This window comes from Streptopelia decaocto (genome assembly GCF_964273445.1).
Source record: "Streptopelia decaocto genome assembly, chromosome: 1".
Classification (NCBI taxonomy): Eukaryota; Metazoa; Chordata; class Aves; order Columbiformes; family Columbidae; genus Streptopelia; species Streptopelia decaocto.
Genome location: NC_138663.1, coordinates 207828461 through 207843357, shown reverse-complemented (window position 1 = coordinate 207843357; position 14897 = coordinate 207828461). Strand labels below are relative to the sequence as shown.

Below are 14897 nucleotides of genomic sequence, written 5' to 3'. Positions count from 1 at the left end.
GAGGGAGCTGGGGCTCTGGAGCTGGAGAAGAGGAGACTGAGGGGTGACCTCATGAATGTTTACAGATATATAAAGGGTGAGTGTCAGGAGGATGGAGCCAGGCTCTTCTCGGTGACAACCAGTGATAGGACAAGGGGCGATGGGTTCAAACTGGAACACAAGAGGTTCCACTTAAATTGGAGAAGAAACTTCTTCTCAGTGAGGGTGACAGAACCTGGCCCAGGCTGCCCAGGGAGGTTGTGGAGTCTCCTTCTCTGCAGACATTCCAACCCGCCTGGACACCTTCCTGTGTAACCTCATCTGGGTGTTCCTGCTCCATGGGGGGATTGGACTGGATGAGCTTTCGAGGTCCCTTCCAACCCCTGACATTCTGTGATTCTGTGTGATTCTGTGAAGATGGACCCTGCAGCCTCTGCAGGAACCTGCTCCTCTACACCATGATCTTCCCAGTGAAGAGGTTTTCCCAACACACAACCTGAATCTGCAAAGCTGGGTTGTGGTGTTGCCTCTTCTTTTGTCACCTGCCACAGCTGGGAAGAGTCTGACTCCACCGTTTCTATAACCACCCTTCACGTAGCTGCGAGTTATTAGATCGAGAGCATCATGATGGCAACACACCACCGTCTGATTGCACCCGGAAAATATTACAGTGGGCAAAGGAACCCACTTCCACACCCAAACAAAACGAGCCTGAGAGAAGGTTGCGGGGAAGAGGTTGTCTATTTTGACTCATCAGCAATGATGCAGCAGAGAAACAAGTTATGGAGCGTGACCTTTGTGCGGTGTTGCACAAGAGAGGTGGTGCTGGGGAGCGCTGGCGGGCGCTGCCCTTGCATGCAAAATGCAAAACCTTCCTGCAAAACCTTCTCTGGTGGAGCAAGTGTTGGTCCCTCCTCTGAATCATGGGGCAGATGACAACAGCTAAAACATCGGATGGTCTCGTTTGAATCAAGCCTGGAGATGACATGGGAGGAGCAGGGTGCAGCTTGACAGCTGGAATAAGACGCAAAGCCAAAGAGTTCAGTGCTGTCAAAACTGTCAAAACTTGTCTGCACTGGCTAAAAAGACTTTCCAGAGTGCCACGAGCAGGTCCAGGTGACATGATTTGTGCCCAAAAGCTTCTTTGCTCTCTCTCCCTGACGCTCAAAATCCGTAAGTTCACCTAAACCAGCACTGGAAGGGAATTTTGGAGAATTTGTCAAATTTATTCCACTGCTTCAAAACAGGATCAGCTCTCCTGAAGCACTTTGCTCTCTGGCCAACCTGCCCATCGAAACTTCCACCGATGGAGACTCCGAGCCCATCCCAAACCATCTGTTCCACTGCTCCGCTCCCCTGGCAATCAGAGCGGAGGAACATTTTCCCTAACTCTTGTTTCCTTTGCCACAATTTGAGCTCAGCACTACTTGGCTTCCCACCACAGGCCAAGGAGAACAGTTCACTCCCTCTCCAGGCTGGACGGGGCTCTGAGCAACCTGAGCTGGTGAAGATGTCCCTGCTCATGGCAGGGGTGGCACTGGGTGACCTTTGGAGGTCCCTTCCAACCCAAACTGTTCTATGATTCGATGATTCCCCATCACAGCTAGATTTGACATACTTGAGCACTGTTATTTCTCCTCTCGGTCCTCTCATCCCTAGACTAAACAACCTCATTTCCTTCAGTCTTTTCTACATTTCTGCCCATTTTTTGGTGCTTTTCTCCTAAGTTTCTGCAACTGTTTACTGTTTTCAGTAGAAGGGAGCATCCTGAATCCGGCATGGCACAGCTGATCATGACACCTACCCATTAAAACTCCTTAGAGAAAGGAGAAAACCAACCAACCAACCAACCAAAAAACCCACTTTGCTTAAAACCATTTTTTTTTGTATTTTGATGCAGAGTTAAAGGGATTTCCTTTCTTCTCCCCCTGCTCTAAAATTTCATCCCAATTAGCATCATGCCAAACTCCACCGGATACCTCCACCACCTGAGCAGCCAAAGACTTCTCTGCTCCAATGGTGCTATTCAGTCCACATCTTTATGTCCTCATTTCAGGAGGACACCCTCGCTATGCATCCTCAAGTGGGATATGAAGGATCTGCTTTGGGGGCCAGAAGCAGTCTGAGCAACCTGAGCTGGTGAAGAGGTCCCTGCTCATGGCAGGGGTGGCACTGGATGAGCTTGGAAGGTCCCTTCAACCCAAACTGTTCTATGATTCGATGATTCTAAGTCCTTCATCAGGGAGTTACCCCTGGGAATAAGGCTGCAATCCGTAAATCAGCCTGTTATGTCCCCCTTAAGCTCTTCTGTCCACCCCACAGGAGAGAAGTAAGGTCTTCTCATGACCTTGATTAAACTGTTTCTGCCTGATGTAAAAATGACCTCTGATGCACAAAGCCAAACCTTCCCCCCAGTTAAACCAGTGTGGGGAGGGAAGCACTAAAAGATCATAAAACTAGTGCAAGACTTTTGTTTTAGTCAGAATTGTAGACACACGTCTCAGGCAGACAGAAAACACTCTGACTTCACGGTACATAAATGAGGCAAAGCGCGCTGATTTAATGAGAGGCAGCTAACAGCTCCTCTACAACGCCAGCAGTTATTTTTTACGTTGCTGTTCAGGCAGAGAGCACCAACCCCCCCGCCGTGAAACTCATCGTGCCGGGCAGCGGAGAGACACAAACCACCGCTCTAAAGCCACGTCTAACTCGGGAGACAACAGACAGGCACGTCCAGCGAGGGAGCACCAGCAGACGGTGAGTCAGAACAGACCGGCACAACATGCGCTGGTCTCGGCTCATCGGTCACACAGCTACAGCCAAGGGTTTTGTTTGGGGATTGTGTTGTTTTGTTTTGTTTCATTATTATGATATTTTTGCATGGGTGCTTAAAGGAGGAGCCAGGAGGAGAACTGAAGGGCAGCTCTGTGCTTTGTGGCTGTGTTCAAGGAGATCCTTCCATGCATGAAAGGCAGAAAGGGAGAAGGTGGGGACAGACTTTTTAGCAGGGCCTGTTGTGATAGGACAAGGGGAAATGGTTTTAAACTAAAAGAGGGGAGATTCAGACTAGATATAAGGAAGAAATTTTTTACACTGAGGGTGGTGAGAGCCTGTCCCAGGTTGGCCAGAGAGGTGGTGGATGAACCATCCCTGGAGACATCCCAGGCCAGGCTGGACGGGGCTCTGAGCAACCTGAGCTGGTGAAGATGTCCCTGTCATGGCAGGGGTGGCACTGGATGAGCTCTGAAGGTCCCTACGACCCAAACTATCCTGTGAATCTATGATTCTATAATATGAAGAGGGTGGATATAAGAAGCATCCTTTTGAATCAAGCAACTGATAGATCTCGGCACCCCAAGTAGAATGGAGGTGGAAGGTGGTATTTTGGTATCACCATTACTTTTGAAATTCAGTTGTTTGGTTACCTTTTATTTTCAATACTATAGCAGCACCTAAAGGGCTTGTCCATGATCATGGCCAAACTGCCCAGGGTCTACATGAGCCCCTGTCCCCAGTTATGAGGCAGAAAAGAGGTAAAATCCATCTCACCCCTGCAGCAGTCATCGTTTGATCAGATGAACGCCACCCAACACGAGAAAGTCTGGATGCTGGCATTTCCCAGAGCATTGTACAGAGAGGCCTGACATAAAATATCCAACAATCTCACCTAAATGCAATCCTCTGAGGTCAAACCGAGCAGGTAGTGCGGTAAATGCAGATTAATGTTGTGTGGATCAGGTGTGGAGAAAAGTCCCCTCCCCAACCACTCTGGATGGAAGTTACAAAGAAAATTTAGCACCTTCCCCTCTTGCCAAGGATCTCCTTGAAAAGTAAAACCAAAACAAAGCCAGGCTTATAAAAGCACAGCACTTCAAGGCCAGAGTCAGCAACACACCCATGTGCAGACACGTACATTTGAAATGCATTTGTCAAAGCAAAAAATAAATCTATCATCTACCCTGTGTCAATACAGCCAGAGCAGGAACTTCAAACCCGATTAGCAGCATCCTGCAGCCTGAGATTTCTCCTTTGAGGTCTCAGAGCAGAACATAAAGCGAAGGCACAAGGAAGGTGGCAAAGCCAGCGATTCAGCGCCTTGCCTTTGAGTCCGTACAAAGGCCGGCGTAGCACCGCGGTGGCTGAAAACTCGCTTTTTCTGCACAAAAATCAAAGATCAACCATGTGGGTTTGTTGTAGATGAAGGCAGGTTTTGGGGGAGCAAAGCCATCAGCCTCGGGCTCTACCACATTGAGCTGCTCCGAGCCACCACCAAAGAGAAAGTGACCAACACCCTGAATGCGCGCCACAGCTATATAAATATTACAATATTAATAATAATGCATTAAAAAGCAAGGGGATGGTGCACCGCCGAGCGAGACTCGGCCCGAATTAAGCCCAACGCTTTCAAATCCAGCCCCCGATGCAGGAAGCCGGCACAGCCGCCCGCGCCTGGAAGGGAAGTCCCACTGACCACAGCGCCGGGTCGGCTCCGACACGGTGATCCCCTCGAGTGACATCTGCCCGGCGGCGCTTCCTGCCCCGCTGAGCCCGCGTGGGACGGCCGGGGACATCGGCACGGCCGCGCTTCCTCCTGGGGGGACGGGGATGTTTTTTGAGGACATAGGTGGCTTGTGAAGCGCTTTGGGATGCATCTGGATGAAAAGCGCTCTTATGCACGTCGGAAATCAGTGCTGACCGCTGGTGTGTCGCGCCCTCATATAGAGCGCTTGGCAGATCTTATTCGGCTCTCGCTGGAATGTCAGAGCACAAGCTGGATATTCAGAAGGCGATGTGAGCGCCCTTTCACGGGGCAGATGCCAGGGAGCTAATGATGTTTGATGAGTTAAGGCCACCGGTGACTCAGGATCAGCAATTAGTTGATTTCTGCGGGAGGAAGGTGCTTTGCTCCATTAAGCTAAAAGCATCCTCCACAGTTCAGCGTGCACAAAGTCATTCTGCCCATCTCCCACAAAGCTCCATACATTGGAGGTTTGATATTTCTCATGTAAACACCCTGTTTTACCTTTGCCTTGGTACATTTTGGGCGACAGAGAGGGGGAAGAACCAGATTCCCTCACAGCTACATCCCGCAGAATGGGATCAGGCACACAAGGATTGCCGAGAGCAACCAGACACGCAGCCTAACGCAAGGAGATGCAGCCTATGGGGCTGCACTCACTTCAGATCAGACTAAAAACTCCGGATCACGCATCAGATACTCCTCCAGCCCTGCCCTAGCCTGTGACACAGGACTACAGACACCCACCTCCCTCTCACGCTGCCATCAATCGATAACAGGCGCTGGGGAGACACCAGCTGCACTTGTTCCACCCGCCGTGCCCAAAATCCACGCAGGCAGAAGCCACAGGACCAAATGACGATACGGCTGGTGTCCCCCCCAGCAAGGGAGAGCGTCCAGCTCCCTCCCGCAGGCTGCGTCCCCGCCAACCGAAACCTGGCAGAGGTTGGTCACCGGAGCCAGGGAGTGGGACCCCGGCGTCACCCCGGGGAGCGACGTGCCGAGTCATAGGACGGCAGCTCGACGTGGCCGCGTCTCTGAGCTCTAACGCCGGGCGAGACGCTCGGGCGGAGGGCGCAGAGAACAGTTATTTCTTTCGGCGAGCGGGGAACGCGATGGGGCTGGCACTCGGACCCTCTTTTTACAACTTCTTTGAAGTGTTTGATGTCAGCCGCCCGCGACACAAAAGGCTATCGAAGCGCTACCGGTGATATCTTCAAAGGCTCGGAACGCTCAATGATTAATAGGAACCGTGCGTGGGGAGGGGGAAAGCGACCGTTATGGGGATGTTGGGTCGGGGGGAGGGAGATCCGAGATGTATTACCTTTAGTCTTTGGGACAAAGGTATTCCCAACCTCCCCTAAAACGCACCGCTTCAAAGGAGGGGGTGTGACAGTCGCAGGTCCCGGTCACCGCGGGGCGCAGCAAAACTGCCCCAAACCCGGGGAGGGGAGGAGGGCACCGCTCCGACCGTGCCCATCACCCCGCTGCCAAGCATGGGACGAGCCGGGGGGGCTCCGAGATGCTCCCACCCAAATTCACGGAGCAGCAGGAGCTACGATCAACCACCACCAACCCTCCCAGCCCGGGCAAGGGGCACCCCCGCCCTGCGGCAGGTGCAGCGGGGCGGGCGGCGGCTGCCGGGGGTGGAAGGGAGATTAGAACGGGGGGGAATCCCTTCCCGGAGCCGGGGTAGCGATGAGATAGGGGTAGCAATGAGATAGGGGTAGCGATGAGACTTACGTATCTCCGTAACTTCTTCTCCGGCGGTGACTTTCGGAGCCAGCCCGAACACACCACCTCCCCGCCGCTCATCGCGGCCGCAACCGGGCGCTGCCTCCCCGGGCGCTCAGCGCCGGCAGCGCCGGCCCATGGAGGGCGGTGGGCGGGTGGATGAAGGGATGGATGAGTGGGTGGGTGGGTGGGTGGATGTATAGATGGATAGATGGATGGAGGGGGGGGGGGGGGCGACGAGCGCCTCCCCCCGCCGCCGCCACCGCCGAGCTGCGAGCGGGGAAGCAGGAAACCGGCTCCTTCCCCGGCTCACCACGCCTCCCGCCGCGTTAAAGACACAAACCCCGCGGGGAACAGGGGCTGCCCGCCCCCCCCGAGGGCTCCCTCCCAGCCGGGAGGGGCTGCTTCTCATTCCCGTCCACCCCCCGCACTCATATGCTGCCCATAGAGTAACTTTATCCACAGCGCAGCACGGCATCTCCATCCAAAAGTCGCACCCCCCCTGCCCAAACCCCTCTAAGGTTTAATCTCCCCAGGACCCCTCCCCTCTCTGGATGGGAAAAGGTTCTTCTCACCCCAGAAAGGAGAGGCTGGGGGTCGCCCCGCTGCGCTGGGGGGCTTGTGTGGGAGATGAAAATGCCATAGGAAAGAAAACAAAGAGGTTGGGCAAGAAACAGCCAAACGTCAAAAGACAGCAAAAAACCTCCTGGATTTAAAAAAAGATAAGGGAATCGATAAAAGCTTCATATTTTATTATTGATTTTTAAATAATGGAGCTGTGCCCACTGAAAGGGGATTTGACTGCCACTGGAGTCTCACACAGACGAGCCGGGTTTCGTATTACAGCGTTTTATACCCTGGCTGAGATTAACTATCATCTTCCAGATCTAGAAACGCCGTACATTTAAAAGTCTGATCCTCTCCCCGGTTCAGGCAGCACTAAAACTTCCCTGCGAGCAGGATTACGCTCTCACCCTCCTTCTGCTGCATCCTTAAAAGCAAAAACCTGGGCAGGGCGGCCAGAAAAGCCGAGTCCTCCCAGCTCAAGACACTCTCAGGCCGCCCACTAATTAGGAAAATACAACTCGGGGATGGATTTCCAAGACCTGTCTCTATACGGCGGCTCTGCCCCAAACCTGCTTGGGCACATTCAATCATCCCTGCCTCGATTTCCCTGCCTGTCCAACCTCCGTGGGCAGGGACGGTCCCTCCTGACGCGGTTTGTGCCGTGGCTGGTGCAATAACAGCTCCGCGCTGGCTGGATGCTCTGCTCTATGTCAAACAACAACAATCTTTATATAACGCCGCTCGCCCGGGGATCTTGCGTCACTTCGGAGCCGTAATTACAACCCGCTCGCCTCTGGGAGGGAGGCACGACACCTCTTTTCAAGATGGGGACAGCACACTTAAGCCATATGTTGTTTATCATCTTTCTGAATACATACAAGAGGGGAATAACCCCTTCAAGAACACGCATGTCATTTGTTAGGAATGGCGTGGTTCGTTGTTTTTTTTTTTTCCCCAACAGCTTTGTTTTTCTGCCAGTGAAACGCAAAGGCTAGAAAAGCTTTTTCTACCTTTCCACTGCCCAAAGGCAGGGGCTGATTCTATTGCAGCGCTGGGTGATCTCCACGTGGATCAGCTCGCCCGACGCGGTGTGTGCGATGGAGCTGAGCGCAGGGGAGAACGGCCAGCGGTGCCGTATCCAGCCGTATCCATTTACACTGTGCGAGAGCAAGAGTCTCACCCAAAAACTCTCCTGGGTTAGAGGCACTTGGAGCATTCGCAGGGAAAACCACGTCCTGGTGACCCACACTTGGGAGATCTTCCCAAAACCCAGAGCGATTTCAGGGAGGCTGGTGACCCGCTGGGCATTTATAAAGACCTAATGGAGAGCAGAGGGTCATGATTAATACTATCATGCAAAGCTGTTCCATGGGGCACGTTAATGATTCACAGGTTAGGAATTTGCTCATTCTGACACCGATGCAAAGTGGTATCAGTCTGAAGACCAGTTACAGAGAACCCTGTCCGCATTTTTATGTTAACAACTTTCACCAGGTGGAGTTGAAACACTTCATTTGGGCAACGGATGTTTAAAGAAACGCTCCATAATTACCATCGTGTGAACTGGGATGAATTATTCTACATATTCCATGACAGCCTTTGTTTCATTACCCTGCTCCCTCGCTGTACTACCCTCTCTCTCCGCTCATCCCCTATTCTGCATCGCATTTACTGACTTGGTTATATCACCAGATATATCTGAACGGTGTCCAAAACATGAAGTACCCCATGAATTCTTTTTTTGCTGCTTTTGGTGATGCCTGATACAAGCACCCCAGATTGCTGGGATTTTTGGATGGGAAACGCCTTGCATTTTCTGTACACTTAAATATGCTTGTGAAACGTGAAATATAAGCTCTGTGCAGAGAAACGCTCGAAACAAAGACGCTCCACGCGAACGTGCCTCCCTAATTCCACTGTGGCTGTACGCAGGGTGGGAACAGCGAGTTAATTCTGGCACCGGGCTGCCAGATTACATACGATCCAATGCATGTAACGACGTTACGATGCCTTATAATGCTGGCCCCACTTAAAGCATTTGGCCAAGAATACAAATATTACCTCCAAACGTTAGTTAAAGACGACGTATGCCATGAAGGCGACTCTGATTTGGCAGCGCTTGCACGTTCGTAACAGTTTTACCGTCTTCAAGCTGTTCCTCCAAGTGGCGGCGGAGCCTGAACTCGGGCTGGCCCCAGCTGAGTGTGAACATCTCCGGAGTCGGAGTGAACAGCCAGCAGCCTCGGCGGAAAACTGTGAAAAACCACATCCCCGCGTTGGAAAAACGCGACGAGGGAGTTATACAAAACCATCGAGAATGCGTCTCTGCCAGCCGGAGCTATTGGAGGAGGAACAGCAGAATTAGCAGGCATAGCAAGGGAGAAATAAAGAGATGGCGCGTAAGAAATCGTAGGGCAGAAAGATAAACCTTTTATTTTCTAAGAAAAAGGCCTTGTGCTGCGTGTTTAATGTGCCAGGGTGCACAAAAAAGTGACACTTGCTCCTATAGAAACCTCTGGGGTTTTGAATGGTGACCTTCAGCATGCTTCCCTGTTCTTGGCTGAAACTGAAACCTGTGAAAAATCTCAACTTCCAAGAAAGAAACCACAATGCCCACCGCTCCTCCTGCCTGCTCCAAATGTATTTAAATGAGCTGTGCCATCTACTGGCAGCCGGGAAAGCTGCAGGCAGAGCAGGTCGCTGGTGTGAGCAGTGGGGATGGGTGGATGATGGATGGATGGATGGATGGATGGATGGATGGATGGATGGATGGATGGAGACACAGGGCATTTCCCAGGGATTAGGGACCAGCTGGCTGAAATGCTCTGGGCTACTCACCCCAGCCAGGCACTAATCCCTTGGAAATGCCCTATGCTGAGGTTAATATAAACTGAATTATGCCGGGGGCTGGGAGGGAAGGCTTTAAAAATCCGCTGTGCTGCTCGGCGCTACACGCCTGCTTTTCAATTCTGAGCGAACGCTCCATCTCATGAGATCCAGCTCCACAACAATACGACCTGACTTTATCTTCACAAAACAGTTCCTGCCGCAGAGCTAGATGGAAGCAGCTTTTTTTTTTTTTCTATTTCGTGAAGACTTTTCAAGGTTAAAAAAAAAAATTAATAATATCTTTCAAGAACTCAAGTCTTTTCATGCTTTGCACCCCCCCTAAAAGAGCCCAGCAAGCCCAGAACAACCGCAATCGAAGCCAAACCACAAGACGGTCCTTTCCTTCACATGATAAGACAGCAGCTCCAGCAGCACTGGCTGCTTTCCACTCACGGGGGGAATCGTAGCACAGGATGCTTTGATCAGATAATGAGACAGTTTGAAGCATCTTCACAACCATGTTCCGTCAAAGACGGAGGCATCAGAGCTGATGCCGTAATAGAGATCGAATAAAGAGAGAAGGGAAGGGATGACTCGCAGGTCTGCAGTGTTCAAGACGCACATGATCCCTTGGACTTGGGGAGATCCAGACCAGACGTGAGAAGAAATGTCTTACAGTGAGGGTGGTGAGAGCATGTCCCAGGTTGGCCAGAGAGGTGGTGGATGAACCATCCCTGGAGACATCCCAGGCCAGGCTGGACGGGGCTCTGAGCAACCTGAGCTGGTGAAGATGTCCCTGCTCATGGCAGGGGTGGCACTGGGGGAGCTTTGAAGGTCCCTTCCAACCCAAACTATTCTATGATTCTATGACCTGATGGTCCAGTCGCTGGTGGTGGTGATGGGAAAACAACAGGTTAAACCTGCTTTGTCCCTTCTCCACTGGAAATCCTGGCAAAAGCCAGCAGATCCCATCCAGAACAGATGCAGATGACTGGGCAGCATGGGGAGGGGGCCGGTGCTGAGCGGGACGGTGTCTGTGGATGCAGCCAGAGGACACAGCCAGCCCTCACACTCAAAGATAATTAAATGGGTTTTGCTATTCTGAGCTGCAGCTCAGTCCTGCTTCCCTCAGTAAACTGGACAGTCACAAATCATCTCACCTGGTGCTGAGCTGGGACAGAACGCTACTGAAATATTTCTCTGTTTCATGCCCAGACAGAGCTTCTCCATACCTGGCCCTTCATTCTAGGATGGATCAGCTCCCCATGCACACCCTCCTGCCTGGGTCCAGATACATTTTTAGCAGCTACGTTTAGCTTTTTTTCTTGTTCTCCTGACAAGACCAGAAGCTCTGCATGGAAAGGACTCCCTCTACGGACACTATTTGGCACAATAGGGCTTTGACCGCAGCTGGACCCGCCAGCACAAGCAACCGTAAAACAAATGGTAATAAAACAAGCAGGGAGAAGTCTTTGCTGGGCTCACCCGACCCTGGTGTACTCCCACATCCTCAGGCATTACTTGAAGAGCAGATGGTGCTCTGTGGTAGAGCAAACGAGCAATTATCCTCCTGACACCCCACGAGGCCTCCCCGCATGTGATCGAAAGAAGTTACTTCACCCCAAGCTAAGAGCTGTTGTCTGGCTTCTCAGCATAATTGGATGTAATCGAGTTTAATTCGGTTGGTGCAGTAACTCTGAAGACTTTTATAACTGGATTACTGTCGGATCAGCGGTCATGTGCCATTATATTTGCTGGTCAAAACAGAAGCCAGAATGAAAACAGATGCTTTCCCCCTGCTCCTCCTTCCAACAACACCCCTTCAGGATATGAGCTTGGGCTGTACGGTCAACATAACGAACTAAAAATTCTATCAGAAGAAGGAAGTCATTGCTGTCATATTACCTTCAGGCCTCTCCTAGAAAGCGTAAATTATTTATAGTATGTATCTCTACGTTTGTTTACAAGCCTAGACCATGCACAGCTTAGAGCTGAAGCTACTGGAGGACAGACCTATGATGCACATGAGTTTTGAGACATCTAAATCCTATTATCCTCACTGTACGAGTAGGGAAGTTGAGGCCATGAGCAGGAGTGAATGGCTGATGAGGCTCCTCAGGCCTCATTTTCTGCTGTACGTCACCAGGAATATACAAAATGCTGTGTTTACAGCAGACATAGCTCTACTACAGGTAATCTATAGGTAAGAGAGTGGCACCTGGTAAACATAACAAAGTCAGCAGTGTGAAGATCTTATTTTCAGCACATACCCAGCTCCTACCAGCATTGTCAGTGAAGCATTGTATGTGAAAGCTTGTTACCATCATACTTTGAGTCAGATTTTGAAGATTCAAGACCCTGTGGTCTTTTCTAATGACCCCAAAATGCTCAGAGTTAAGACACACCAAGATCCTCCTGACAGAGGCTGAGGCCAAGCAAATAGAGACTGAAATACAACACTTCTTTAACACTAAAAATAATTACTGGAGCAACACGTGGAGGTGATACACTCCTATGGTTTCAAAGCATTTCAGGCCATTTGCAAGCAACGGAAGCGTATTATATTCCTGGCTGAAACATCGACTTCATTTTAGACAGACACCTGCTAAAATTCAGCTCAATTTTGAGTTGTAGATCAACCGTTAAAAGACCAAAGTGCGAAGAGACCACCCTAAGATCAGCAGCAAAGGATGCTCTCCCAGCAGGAATACGCATCTCTGGTTTTGGCCAGATGGCTATTGTGAGTTTCTAACCATCTGGGAAATAAACACTTCATAATGTTCTATCTCAGAGGGTTTAGCACAAGCTTTCTTCCTTTTTCCCTAAACCAACACTGTTACAGATGATATCAGGTCTCAGGCAGGGACTGGAGTAATTTGGTGCTAAAAACACCGTGTTTTTGGCACTTACTCCAAGGAGACGCTAATGTAATCCTGCCTGGCAAGTCATCCATCAAGTTTTTGTAACAAATAGGCTCATGGAATTCATTAAATAGTTGAACCCCGTGCTTCCTAAATCACCATAAATGCTCATCATTTATTAACGCTATTAATAATAATGGAATTTGAAAGACTGTTTGAAGCCACTGGATAAACTAGGCCCTCCAATTTGATTTGTGTGGTTATTCGGGTTTTGCGGGTGGCGACGCTGGGACGTGCAGGGCGATAGGGAGAGCACCACCCATGCGTGTTTGCAGAGACACCAGCACTGGATCTGCCTGCAGAGCTCCTTCTGATGGCTCAGATGGTGTGTACACGCTGCTGGGCAAGCCCGGACGCACACCGTGATGTATTTATACTAAACAACTGCAGAGGTCATCCCAAGTGCTTCATGGAGATGCCACTGAGTGACTCCAACAGGTCAGAATGAGGTCTCATCGGTTACAGCAATGCCAGAACCTCTGCGGGAGGTAAGTGCTCGTGTAATAGATCTCCTGGAGCTGCAGAATGGTTACTGGATGAGCACTGATTTTCATAGAATCATAGAATAGTTCTGGTTGAAAAAGACCCTCAAGATCACCAAGTCCAACCATGGACCCAACACTATCACTACCCCATGTCCCTGAGAACCTCATCACATCTGTTCAACCCCTCCAGGGATGGTGACTCCACCACTGCCCTGGGCAGCCTGTTCCGATGCCCAACAGCCCTTCGAGGAAGAAATTGTTCCCAAGATCCAACCTCCTCCGGCACAACTTGAGGCCGTTTCCTCTGCTCCTGGCGCTTGTTCCTGGGGAGCAGAGCCCGACCCCCCTGGCTCCAAGCTCCTTTCAGGCAGTTCAGAGATCAGAAGGTCTCCCCTCAGCTCCTGTTCTCCAGCTGAACCCCCCAGGTCCCTCAGCCGCTCCCATCACACTTGTGCTCCAGACCCCTCACCAGCTCCGTTCCCTTCTCTCAACTCGCTCCAGGACCTCAAGGGCTTTCTTGGAGTGATCCCCGGATTCGAGGTGCGTCCTCGCCAGTGACAACTGTGGGGGGAAGAACTTTTTCCATAACTTCGTGCTGAAATGAGAGAAATCTGTTCTCAGGTCAGGTAGGAGAGCCTGGAAATCTAACTCTGAGCCTAACTTTGGCTTTGCTTTCATTTGTAGCCTCTGGCAAGTACCTTCATCTGTCCCTGATTTTTCTGCACCCACCTGGAGCATCACAGCTGTGTGAACAGCCCTGGCAGCACTGACATGGAGAGGTCAGTAAGCCTGAAAGTTGTTTTGGGTGGGTGTCACACAGCATCACAGACTGGTTTGGGTTGAAGGGACCTCTGGAGATCATCCAGTCCAACCCACCTGCTAACGCAGGGTCACCAGAGCAGATCACACAGGAAGGTGTCCAGGTGGGTTTGAATGTCTGCAGAGAAGGAGACTCCACAACCTCTCTGGGCAGCCTGGTCCAGGCTCTGGCACCTCATGGTAAAGAAGTTTCTCCTCATATTCAGATGGAACCTCCTGTGTTTCAGTTGCCCCTCATCCTGTTGTTGGGCACCACTGAACAGAGTCTGGTCCATCCTCTTGACACCCACCCTGGAGATATTTATAAGTATAAATAAGATCCCCAGCTGTCTCCTGCTTGGACAGGCAGCCCATGGCCACGCAGTCATCAACAGGGCAGCAGCAAATCTGAGGGACAAACAGAAAACAGAAGACCCATGTCTCAGAAGAATACGGATCATTGCCTCCTTCACACAGCTTATTCATAGTACCGAGCACTTAGAGCCCCGGAACTTCAAAGGGTGGGAAAAATAGTACCGAATTAATGCTCAAAAATCACTTGGCAATATGGACACCAGAGAAGTATCATTGCAAAGCCACTTTGCCCATGATATATAACTCTTGTGCCCAGTGGCTGGACATCTAGCACGTCCTAGAAGTCATAGCAGATAGGCCAGACATGAGGAAGAAATTGTTGGCCCTGAGGATGGTGAGAGCCTGTCCCAGGTTGGCCAGAGAGGTGGTGGATGAACCATCCCTGTAGACATCCCAGGCCAGGCTGGACGGAGCTCTGAGCAACCTGAGCTGGTGAAGATGTCCCTGCTCATGGCAGGGGTGGCACTGGATGAGCTTTGAAGGTCCTTTCCAACCCAAACTATTCTGTGATTCTACAATAGTACAGAATAGTCTAATATAGAAACTTAAGTGTTTACATGATTCATCAAGGCCATCTTCCAGACCACACAAAGATTTTGTTTATGAGCAATTTGCATATTTTTTTGCCAGCAACCCATATGATTGGTGACTTCTGAAAATTTAGACCTCAATTTTTACAGCACATACAAG

At 50.8% G+C, this 14897-nt stretch overlaps 1 protein-coding gene across 1 annotated transcript in view; it reads right to left on the bottom strand.

Annotated features, from left to right (window-relative positions):
• GAB2 (GRB2 associated binding protein 2) overlaps positions 1-6363 on the bottom strand; it is a 105365-nt gene extending 99002 nt beyond the window's left edge. Inside the window, exon 1 of the mRNA XM_082051294.1 lies at positions 6242-6363. Within this exon, the coding sequence (XP_081907420.1) occupies positions 6242-6313 (72 nt within the window). The 5' untranslated portion in view covers positions 6314-6363. The remainder of the gene's footprint in view (positions 1-6241) is intronic.
• Between the last annotated feature and the right edge of the window lie 8534 nt (positions 6364-14897).